This window comes from Camarhynchus parvulus, chromosome 1 (genome assembly GCF_901933205.1).
Source record: "Camarhynchus parvulus chromosome 1, STF_HiC, whole genome shotgun sequence".
Lineage (NCBI taxonomy): Eukaryota > Metazoa > Chordata > Aves > Passeriformes > Thraupidae > Camarhynchus > Camarhynchus parvulus.
Genome location: NC_044571.1, coordinates 96,720,040 through 96,732,362, shown reverse-complemented (window position 1 = coordinate 96,732,362; position 12,323 = coordinate 96,720,040). Strand labels below are relative to the sequence as shown.

Genomic DNA, 12,323 nt, shown 5'->3' with positions numbered 1-12,323 from the left:
ATTGGATATTGGGAGGAATTTCACCACTGAAGGGGTTTCCAAGCGTTGCAATGAGCTGCCCAGGTACCTTATCATCCCTGAAAGTGTTCAAGAAACTACTGGACGTGTCACTTAATGCCATGATCTAGTTGAGAAGTTCATCAGTCAAAGGTTGGACTCTATGATCTCAGAGGTCTTTTCCAACCGAAATGACTGTGAATGCAAGACACACCTCGCCTGTCTACTCCTAGCACCGCCAAAGTCTTTGAGGGAACACACCTCTTCTTGCCACTTCTCCCTTCATTTTGTTTGGGGTTTTTTGTAAGCCCTCTTCCCGAAAATACTTGAGTAGTTTTGTTCTGCTGGAAACCGGATGGCACAGACAAGTCTTGAATTGTCCAGAGAGAAGAAGTCACTGTTAGAAAATTACTGTTATAAAATAATTGCCTAACCCTGCAGGCAGCCCTAGGCACCTACTTGTTGTTTCAGATGACCAGCTTTTTGGTAAGAGTGTCATGATTACTTTTACCCTACGTTCTTTTTCTCCTGAGCCTCGCTCCTGGTACCAGGTTCCTGCGCTCTGCCCCTAAGAGAATTGGCGCTGGCGCTGCCTCCCCGAGCGCGTTTGGAGCGGCATCGTGACTGCTGTAAGCCTCTTACTGCTCGCTCGTTTCCTCCATTACAGCTTGCAGGGACTTTGGGTTTGCCAGGCAAAAGAAATGGTTAAGAGAAAAAGTTTTTTAAGCCCGAAGAAGGGAACATAAAATATGTGAAATCTTTGCGTGTGTCGAATCGTAGGTGTCACTGTAAAAACAGCTGCTTCCCTTAAGGGGACTGCACGAACTTCTTTGTTAGTTACTTGAGTCCTGAGCCATGAGGGTGGGTCAGAGTACAGCTGGAGAGAGGCAAAGATCAACAGGGAGAGAGACTGTGGAAATTTTCTTCCATTCGGAGTATTTCTCAACAACTGAAGTATGGAGTTAGCATTTAAGTTGTAAGGGTTTCATTGTGGGGAGGCAGAGAATGACTTCTCTGTTTTACTGTGGGACATCTGAAGATTCAGTGAGGAAATTCTAGAAAGCTGGTATCATTGTGGCAGGAGATTTTAGCAGTATGTGATTAACATGTCTTTTTGAGAATTTTACATGTTTGTTTTTCTTGTTTGCTTGTTGGTAAAAATGAAAATCTTCTGGTATTTCCCAGTCCTTGTAAGTGTGTGTATATGCTTGAAATGTGTTGTTGTTAAGTTGCATTGAAGAGAAATAAATCAGAATCCTTTGTACTAAGAAATAAATAAATTTTATTTGAAAGGAGGATATTTCAATATGCATACCTGCTCTCAAAGAGGTCACAAAGTACCCTGGACAGCCACCAATCCCGATGGCTGTTTGCTGCAGGAGTGGCCTGATCAGGTTTCAGCTGGACTGCAGAGTTCAAAAATGGGGAAATACTTGGATACAGTTTGGTCACTGATTAACCCAAGAAAGAGAAAGCATGTGTTTGTTTCCTGTAGTGGCCAAAGCAAATGCAGCATTCCCCCTACCATTATTTGAGCTGTTCAGTATGTCTTTGGAGATGCATTTTAGCACCTTGCCTTGCTCTCAGAAACCCTGGCTGAGCTGTTTTCCAGTTGAGCCTGTGGTGATTCTGTATGAAATAATTCTCCTGAAAACTAGACCATCAGTAACTAACATGACTACAGTGAATTTAATTCTACTTGTGCACTGTCTGTATACATTATTTCATATTGATATTTCACTACAAAGCCTTAGGGCATGACTTCTTGGTTGTGCCACTTACGTCTGTGACAAACAGGCGTTGTTTGTTGGTTGCATGTTTGTTCAGTACTTTGCAGTGTGATTCTAATTATCAGCATACAGACACTTTATTCCTGTAAGTCTCCAGAACTTGCTGAAAAGACCAGCCAGAACCTACACTCAGATTTTTCTACAGACCGGCATACATTTTTCTCTGATGGGAAGATCCAAAGCTACAGTTTGTGCTGAACATGAAAATTTTCAGCTAAGTAGTTGTAGCTGTTGTATTTTGGAGCAGGTTATGGGGCACAGCTAGAAGGTGGGAGTGAGTGTGCACTGCCCATGCAGCCCCCAAAGGCATCACAGAGGTACCACTGGAACTATGTTACTCTCAGAGCATCACTGCCAGTGAAAGGTGACATGTCAATTAAACATGGCAGATCCCTCACTAAGGGAAATACAGCACTGATTGCAGTTTCTGAAATTCAAACATCAAGCACAGTATATCTTGTTGATCAAGTTGGAAGTGATAGGTAAATAAGAAAAAAAAACAATAAAACATGATGTGCCCCACTTGCCAGTGCAAGGGGTAAAGAAAGTAGACACTGGTAATTGTTGCTGGCATGGAACAAAATTATATATCAAATGTTTATTTTACCATTGCATCTATTTCTGCCTCAGATTTAATGTTTTGGTGCCTCTGTTTTTTTGTTTTGTTCTGTTTTTTTCTCCTAAAAGAATAGTGAGAATACATAAAACAAGCACACTACCTTTTCAAAAGAAATAATACTCAAAAATCTTTAGGATTTAAGATTCACGTCCACCACAAATATAGTTTCAGACGCCAGTCAAAATTATTCATAATACTAAAAGGTTGGGCTAGCAAGCCTGGCTAAACCAGGCTTGAACCAGTTAGAAATGGTACCTATAGCTGCCTTTTGGGGAGAAAAAAAAAAGACTAGGAAAATCTATTGAAGTCTTTTCCAGTTACTTGATTCATGAGGTAATTTCTCCACTGGGGTATGCTGTATTTTAGGATAAGACTGCATTCTTCCTCCACTCAGGTAATAGTTACAGTAAGGTTATTCTTTTTGTATTACGCATGAGAGGTTCCAGTTCATTGCTGTCTGACAAAACAGAAGATACGATGAGAGAGTCTCCTCCTTTGCATTCCTACCCTAAATTTCCATGCATACATTTTTGAAAGCGTGAAAAGTGTGAAAAGTTCTCTATATCTGCAGTATTTGCAAATACAATCAAATTTTCCACCCCAGAACGTCAAATGTTGCAATAATCAGAAAAATATTTTAAAAAGTAAAGAAAATCAGGCTTGACAAGGGATATCTTACATACTTTTGCAAATTTGACTTGACCAGTTTTCCTTGGTATCCTGTTCAGGAATGAAGAAGATTAATATTCCCTAGCCCTGCAACAACACTGATAGTAAACACTTTCTGTTTATTAAAAATAAAGCATCAATCTGCAAGGGGCTACAAGGTAATGAGTGAGCCTCCACTACTATGTAATGCGGAGGATCACATAATGAATGACTTAAATGTCAAAAATCTATACCAAGTCTGTTGCAAACAAAAAACATGATACAAAGGCCTATAGTCCTTTGCAAGCTGTAGAAAGGAAATTATATATGGACATGTCTTTTATCTGCATTTAAACAGGTTTTATCCCCTGCTTTTATTTTGCCAGTTTGACCTGAATCTATAAACCAATGAAGAAATGAAAGGACAGAACATACCAGATGTCATGATCTATGTATTTCACATCAGTGCTACACTTTGGGGTAGGTTGTAGCTGAAAAATAATAAAGAAGACCATTATTTTTAATTTTTATTAAGAAGAGTTAGTGAATTCAGACACTGTTTATTAAGATAAAGAATCAATTTTGGGTAATGTAAAACACTTCTGAAGCCAAAGACTGCTTGTCAGGTGGCTGCATGGATGGCTGTGGCCATTGAGCCCCCAGACTGTTACCTGCCAGTGTTTCTGCCCCACTGGCTCAGCAGGAAGTGCTTTTCAGTGCAGACTGAAAATCCTTTGCATCAAATTGGCTGACTTTGCATTGAGAAGACTAAGGAAAAGTCATTTGGATTGTTCTGCCAGATGAGCTGGAGGTGGGACCAGAATGTCTGAGATGGCAGCTGCCCCTGGGCACTCACTACCAGCCTAACAGGTTGTCTGACCTTGGCCAAGAAGTCAGTGATGATGCTAAGTCAATGCAGTCAGTTTTTTTAAAGATTGATTTTAAATTTCTCCTGTATGCTAGCAAGGCCTAACTTAAATGTTGACAGAAATGAGATGCTACCACGTGTGTCAATTTTTGGAATGCACATCTTAATTATCTCAAGGGGCTGAGACAGAGCTTCCTCATCCTATCTGTGGTGGCAAAGCTGTTTCAAGAAGTTCTGTCCTTCCCATCAGCTGCAGAGCCATGTCTTTTTTCCCCGTGATGGTACAACTGCTTGGCACTGTGTGAGGGTGGTTGGTAACATGGGGCATTGCAGCATGGCACTGTGAATGTTTGAACATGTAGGAAGCTACAGCTCAAAAGGCTTTTAAAGTCTAAGGTGGAAAAGATGTGGTTCAAAATGTGGGAACACATTTGAAGCTCAGGTGGTAAGGTGGCAGTGTGCTGATTTGAGTATGTAGGTGCTTACTTCGGATTCCTATATAAACTGATTAGAAGTTCAGCAAGCAGAGCTCTGTGTTATAATCCTGATTAAACTGAATGGACACCCTTGCTGTCCCAAGAGACTCAGAGTCAGAAAAGTCATTAAAGAGACGTTGGCACACCTGCAAGAGCATTTCTTTGTCAGGGATAAATAGGTGCAGAAATATACTTGTAGACTGGATTAAACTTAGTCATTTGTACTTATGGGCTTTAGGTTTTACAGAACAGGAAGCAGTAACAGGGCTGTTTACCAAGGATTGCATCCTCCCTTGTCGTTTCCCACCTGGGCATGATGAAGTAATTCACTGGAGCAAAGAGAACAAAAATGTGCACAGTTACTACCAGCAGAAGGATCAGCTGGGAGAACAAGATCCACATTACAGACTCAGAACACACCTTTTCCATGAGAACATCCCTAGTGGAAATGCCTCCTTGAAACTTAGTAACCTGACCATGACTGACGAGGGCTCTTATACCTGCTACGTGGGAACAGCACAATATCAAACAGAAGTGGAAGTGCAACTACAAGTTAAAGGTCAGTAAGGCATGAAAAACCTTTAGATCACACCACCACAAATGGAATGGCACCAACATATTTCCTTGTGTTTCTCCCATGGAATCAATATCTTCCAACACAGCAGAGCACCTTTTGGGCCTGATGGTGTTATGCAGCAGTATTTTTCCTCTGGTGAAATACTGCAACATGGATTGGAAAATTTTAGTGCAGCACTTGTTTTCATAACCTACAGCACCTTGATTTCTAAGGGCTAATTATGTGGTACACATAATGTGGCTTCTCAGAACTGTACAAATCTTGGCTTTGTAAGTAGCTACGCTTTCTTCTGAAATCAAACACAGATGAAGTTTTGTTCTCGGCTATATTCATTCTCCCCAATGGTATTTCAAAAGAGTGATCACTTCAAGTTAAAAACCATTTTGTAAGTAGTAAGATTTATTTTTTAAATTATTTTTTCATCTACAGCTCCTTCTTCTTATGCACTGGAATACCAAAAGACAAACACAGAAAGGAGACTGAAGTGCTATGCTTTTCTCACTTATCCAGCACCAACTATATCTTGGGTACAGGGCAGTATATCCATCCCAGAGACAGATCGGGAGGAAACTCGGAATGGAGTTCTCTATTCTCTTAGAAGTGACAAGGATATTACAAATGTGACAGATACTTACTACTGCCATATTAATTTGGATCATGAAGTGTGGGCTGCTGAATGGAAAATGCAAGGTAGGAATGAGATCTCTTTCAGCATTGTTACTGAATTTCACAGCTGGCTTCGGAGTCAAACTAAAGACAGTCTTTCTGCAGTGGGGCAACATGGATATGGGACAGTGCAAGAGGATATACCTTTCTCTTTGAAATGCATTTGTTAGGATTACAAGACAGCATTACCAGTTGCTTCCGAGAAGTAGGAATGAGAGGGGCTAGCTCATCCTTCTGTAAGTTACCTTTACTCTTAACATCTTTTCTATATCAGGTTCACATTTTAAGAGGTGCCTAATAAACACACTTTACCCTCTATCAATAAAAGAATTCTGCCCATTGGACAAAATACATGGAAACCTTGGAGAATATGTGGGTTCTGTGAGGGAGGTGAAAGTTTGCCTGCTGCTCTAGCTGCACATGATCTGCTTGATCCTTTCATTGTGCTTCTCTTCACATGCATCCTTAAGTACCAGTCTGAGTGCTGGGTTTGTGGGAATGGAGAGCAGCAAACAGTTTGCATTTTAGTGAACAGCAGCCCGTTTTTTAGTTAAGGAAAAACAGGACTATGAAATTTCAACTCTGCTTTGTCTTCCTCCTGAATTTCATTGGAAATTTACTTTGAGTAGATAACTGGTGGTTTTCAACCTTTCCTGTTTCTTAGGAAATATTTTTAATTGAAGGAAGAGCAATGCAAGAGCAGTTCTCTTGTGAGATGTGCATGGATGCTTCCATCATCCAGATTACCCCCTAAAGTGTATCCAGACACTCTCAGTGCCTAACCCACTGCATAAGCTCCAGAATAAGAGTGCAGTTTTTAATTTACATGGAATAGTTTACAATATGGAAGGTTGCAAGTATGGCATCATAGTAGCTACCAAGTGCACTGTGTCTCTTTTGTAATCTATGCCTGATCCACAAGAGAAAAAGATACATTCCATTACACACATACTTGCATTTCCCTGCATCCATATAACCCCTCAGTAGAATATTTTGAAAACAAACTGTTCTCCTTTTGTTTCAATAATAGCAGTGTGGGGTACAGTTCTGGTATTTTTGTCTTCATGACTTTTCAGCCCTGTACCTTTGTTCATTAACCCCCTCCCCCCAGAAACCAATGTAGTTATACCATGTCAAAATAATCTGTTACCTTCCTCTCCAGCTGACTGCCAGCCACCACTGCTGTCAAATCCCTGCTGTCAAATCCATAGTTGTGCTATGATGTTAATTTGTCTTGTATTAGTATTTTATATATTAGGTGTTAATTCCACTTACCTGCCTTCTCCTTCCCTTTCCTGTTTTTTTAAAGCTCTTTATTAATTGTTAAATGTTCAACATGGACAAGTAAAGTACTTAAGTTCACCATAACTCAAACTTATTTCTAACTACATACAATCTTTTTATTATTTTAATTAAATTATGTTGTGTTTTATCCTTTTGCTTCAGGTGTGCAGTTATCTGATCAGTTCTATTTTCTCTCTACTCCCAGCATGTGGAATTTCCTGCTGTTTTACACAGACTAGACTGAATCACTTCTATTAATGAGCCCCTCAATTAGAGGAAAAATAGTCAATTTTTAAAAAAAGGATATTCATAAATATTGCCAATACCAATTAGATTTTTGTGTAAGATACATGTGTTTTTAAAATCTTCAGATGCTTCTAGAAACATACTGTGATATTTGAATGCAATATCAAAGTTGTGAAATATGTTTTTGTATTTGTTCATGATAGTATCAAACCTAAGAAAAAAAATCACAGAATGTCTAAATAACCTTCACAGTATTTTCCAAAAAAAGTGCAGAGAGCTCTTTATCTGTTTCAGACCACCTGCCTAAGGTGGAAGGAGAGAGCACCGTAATTCCTTGTGAACACGGCCTTGACACTGCAAGCACTGACAGTTTCAGTGTTGTCTGGACATTACACAGAAATGCAGTGACCTCAGTCCTGGCCTCCTTCAATGGCACATCTCACTCTCATCAGCCTCGAGTCCAGGTTAACGAAAGTGACTTTTCGCTGAGGTTGGATCATCTTACTGCAGGCGACAGTGGAGACTATCTGTGTAATATTTCAACACCTCTCTACACAAAACTTGCTGTGACAACATTGCATGTCGGTAAGTTGCCCCTCCTTCCGTTTCAGAGGATGAGGACCAGGATGAGGACCAATCTCAAAAATAATCATTACATAAAAAGAATCAGTACTACAACAATGAGTTAAAAACTAGTCATGGAAATAGCTGTAGAGTTCAGAATATACCCCTTGAGGAGGGACATTGGCTCCACTGGAAGATGCTTTTCTTTGTGAATGGATTCAGCCTTCATTACATGAATTGGGTGAGAATGTAGTGGGACAGCAGTGACAGCTGTTTGCCAGCTCTTGCTGCGCTGATGCAACATGCCCTTATTTTTGTGTAATTTGGTGTGATTGGTACAGTTGGGTGGAAGAGAGACATTTTATTTTTGTTGGCTTGGAAAAAAGAGAGTTACCAAAGATGTGTTTATTTGAAGACTAGAAGTTTATTTTTTTCAGTCAGCAGGTTATTGTGGCAAAGGTTACAAAATCAATGTCTGCCTTCAGTTGCCGCCAACTGCTCTCATAGCTGAGGACACAGCAGGGCTCTCAGAGTTCTGTCTTAAATGCTCTGCTGACAGCAAACATAGTTTTAAATGTAGCAGAGAGATGATGGGAAGCCCAAAGCTTGTGGTATAAGTTTGGCTGCAGAAGAAAGCTTGTTGAGAACACACAGTTGTTATTTTCAAAGCTTTACTTCTACACAGCAGGCCTTTTTTAGGCCTGGGGATATATATGTTTAAATGCATGCCTGTGTTTTTATGAGCTATAGTAAATTCCCAGCTGTGAAATCTTACTTGCAGTTATTTCATTGTCAGTAGCACATACAGCAGTAGCACACAGACATTTCACACAATTACATACAATCACCAAAAAGATTGAGAACTAATAGAGGACACCCCTTCTAAACAAGAAGAGAACTTGAAGCAAGCCAAGCAAATAAGACATGAAAAATAGAGACAACAGAAAAGGGGGTAGAATAAGTGATAATAACTACAGATGAGCACCTTTGTGGCTTTCAGCACAGCCTGAAAGCAGATAAGTGGCTGGAGACAGTAGGGAATGGGCTATCCACGTTGGATAGCAGCCATAACACAGCAGCTGCTGAGCAATCAGAAGGGTTTCCAAAGGCCACTGGAAAGAAGGCTTTTGAGGGGAAAAAAGAGATTTGTAATCATCTCTCCTGTGTAAGGAAGGGTTGCAGCTTAAAGCGGCTCTTCTAAAGGAGTTTACAAGATGTAAACGTAGGTCTGCGTGTGGTTACAGAGTCAAGCTAAAGCAATGACTAGATTAAATGCTGTTTTAGCAGTTCTTATTTTTTAGCTTTTTTCCAGACATCCATAGGAAGTTTCCAGATGAATGTAGAATTGTTCAAATTCTTTGGACAAGACACAGCAGGGGAAAGACAACCTGAGGTAGAAGAACCATGCAGTTCTTTTGACAGTTTGGTGCTGTGCAGAGGTTTCTTCTAGGTGGGCTTTGATCTCCTGTGGAATCCATGGTTATCACTCACTCATCTCAAGATTTCTTGTGTCCACCTGGATTGCATGGTTGCACTATGGAGCTGGGCAATGTTTCAGATTAAAGTTGCAAAGATTTTGCAGCAGGAGTCATGAAATTTATGATCCAGGCTGGATAACATTTACAGAGCTGCTCTACTGTAAATCAGTAGTGCTGATGGCACTGAGCACTGTACCTGGACACAGTGCCCAGTACACTGGTTGATTGGTTTTAAATGGGGCTTGTATTAAGAAGTTGTCAAATCCTATCCCATGAGCACACATGGAATTTGCTATCAGCACAATTAAGTAAAATAATCTGCTTTCAGCTAGTCACACCTAAGTCAGTAAAGTATCACTTCAAAGTCTTACACTATGAGTCATGTAACTTGAACACTGTTGTCCTTGGCTCAGTTTCCTTGTAATGTTTCTTTCTCCCTAAATCATACCTTTTAGATTATAAATAAGAAAAAAATCATAGCTTTGATATATTTATTGAATAATAAGCCCTTCTTTTTTGTACTTGTATTTTTAAAGAAAATTCAGGTAACACTGGGAAAATTGGGCTAGGAGTGCCTGGTGCAGTGGCAATAGCAGTGACAATAGCAGCGGTACTTTGCTATCTCAAGGTATGTACAATCATTAGAGTGCTTATTTTTTAAGACACCAAGCCCCTCAAGATTTGAATAAGGGTTGAGCCAAACTTTGGAACTTTAAAAACATTGATAATCAGTAGCTGTAGCTAGACAGTTGTGATTAAACAACTGCATTGTTAGCGTTGTTTGCTATACTGATCTTCTGTTTTAAGAAAAGGAAAGACAATCCCAATGTGAACGGGCTGTCTGGACAAGGGGCACCCGGAGTAAAGTCCAAAGAACTGAGCAGTAAGTGGGGAAAGGTAATTCTGTCAGTGGGAGATTGAAATCCATTGACCACCTCCCCAAAATGGACCCCCAACTCAAATTGAAGGGAAGTACCTAAATCAGACCTTGCATGTTTGTCTGAAGATTTTGTCACAATCTGAATTTGGTAAGCTTCAGGAGGCATTTTATGGGTACCATGAGGTACAGCAAAAACACATTAGAAAGAAAACTGAAATTATTATGCCTCAGTCTTTTTTCATGTTTCTCTCTACACAGAGATTCACTTGCATGCTGCTTATTAAACAGTTGTAACCTGCTTTAGAGATGATAATATACTTTGATATACAGTTGTCTAAACAATTTAAGCAAGATTAAGTTATCTTGGGACCTGTTGGGCTGTCAAACATATCATAATCAGAGGAAATGGAACAGTTGACAGGTTAATTCAGCTCTGGTTACATTGATGGAGGGCTAGATGGAAAAACCAGGTATGTTTCTGCGCTGTTGTGTGCATGCTTATTTTACTCAGATAAAAACTAAAATGGAAAATGCTGACTTATCTTTATGGTGAGTGTGTCTTGTTCTTGTTCCCCCACTAGAGGATTAATTTTACACATCAGTAGTTCTTATAAGTATTTTTATTTTGTCTAGAAAAAAAAGAAGAGAGGAATCATATGAACACCTTGACATACAGGAAGAAAATATCTCTCTGTACACAGACACTACTGCGACTGGTGATGAAAAGAACAAAGAGTTCCTCCACCTTTCCCTTTGAGTTACAGTAAGAGCCACATGGAAATGTGATTTTCTGAGCAACAGTAGCAGACAAATGGGGAGGAAAAAAAGTCAATGGACACTTGTATGTGAAAAGTCATGGAGCAGGGCATCTCACCCCCCACATGAGCTTATCTGTTGCTTTTTAACTGGTGAATTAACTCAAACCAGACAGAGCTGTCTTGTAGTGAGTTGTTTTGTCACCATGGGATTACCTGGAAAGACAAACTGGAATTCTGACTGACAGGCACCTGCCTTTACAAACTATATAAGCTATATCAAACTGTCACAAAGCAGAAATATTCTGCACATTTTCCTGGAAACGTAGAGTTTCTCCTCAGAGCAGGGACACCTGCTTTGTGGTTATTCCTCTGGAGGCTGAGTATTTCTTTTGCTAGTTTTAATATAGGTAGCTTGATATCATGCACTATGTAATCTACTGGTAGTTCTTTTGTTTTATACTGTGTCAGAATTAACTCAGGTTAAGACCTTTCATGTGTTACCTCCTATCTTTTCAATAAATAACTCATTTTATAAATAGACCTGATCTGCCATTCTTAGAAGCTGTGGGCTAGAATGATTTCTTAAATTTAAACTGTTGCCAAAAATCTGAGGCTAAGGCAGGTCTTCTGTGAAGCTCCCACTTGTTCTGTGACAAGTCAGCATGCAAAATTGGATGTCCTAAAGGGACAAAGAAGTTTCCAGAAAAGAAGAAATCCCTAAATTTTGAGTTTTGGTTGGGTTTTTTTTAGGGTGAAGGAAAGAGAGCTTACTGTTTTTTATTTAATTTAATATTTTATTTTAAAGTAAAGACCATGTCTGCTGTCGACAGTGGCAAGTCCAAACCCAGCAGAGCATGCTGGGCTGGCAGTGGTGGGGAGAGGAGAGGAGAGAGGTGTCTGAGTCGGAACAGCTGTGGGGAACAAAACAGTGGCAGACTGAGGTGTGAGAAGCTGAATGATGCCAAACACAGCCTAGCACAGCGGTCTGGAAAATGGACTGTGTGACATGGACGATCCAGCTTTTGGGGGTTTATCCATCATTGTTCTCCATTGTCTTGGGCTCAGGGATAGGAAATGTTAGCTATGGGAGCCTCCCCCGCCTGCTTTTGTCCTGGGGGCCACATGTTGTGTGGGAATGGTTGCCACCTTGTCTTAGTTTGGAAAAACACGTGGAGCCGGCAGCACTGGAACGGCTGCCATCTTGTCCTTGGGAAAGTGTCCTATGACCTATGGGAAAGTGTTCACCATCTTGTCTTTGTCCCAGTAGCCATATGGAACTAGGTTGAGGTGGTGAACACCTTTGTATGGGTAAAGCATCTCTTCTTGTATACTTTTGTTATTAACATTGTTGCTCTTTACTTTCAGTAAATTATCTCCACCCACAGTCTCTGCTTTTGTCTCTCTCTTACCAGAAAGGGGTGGGGGGAAGGGGAGTGGCTTATTTGGAGTTTAATTTTCTGGCTGGTGTTAAA

General features: G+C 40.2%; 1 protein-coding gene across 1 annotated transcript; it reads left to right on the top strand.

Moving 5' to 3' along the window:
* Positions 1 to 543: 543 nt before the first annotated feature.
* Positions 544 to 12,226, top strand: HHLA2 (HERV-H LTR-associating 2). Its single transcript, XM_030944604.1, has 7 exons — positions 544 to 626; positions 3,441 to 3,534; positions 4,637 to 4,957; positions 5,405 to 5,665; positions 7,466 to 7,756; positions 9,750 to 9,841; positions 10,727 to 12,226. The coding sequence occupies exons 2-7, from the start codon at positions 3,471 to 3,473 to the stop codon at positions 10,751 to 10,753; spliced, it is 1,056 nt and encodes a 351-aa protein (XP_030800464.1). The 5' UTR covers positions 544 to 626; positions 3,441 to 3,470; the 3' UTR covers positions 10,754 to 12,226.
* Positions 12,227 to 12,323: the final 97 nt, after the last annotated feature.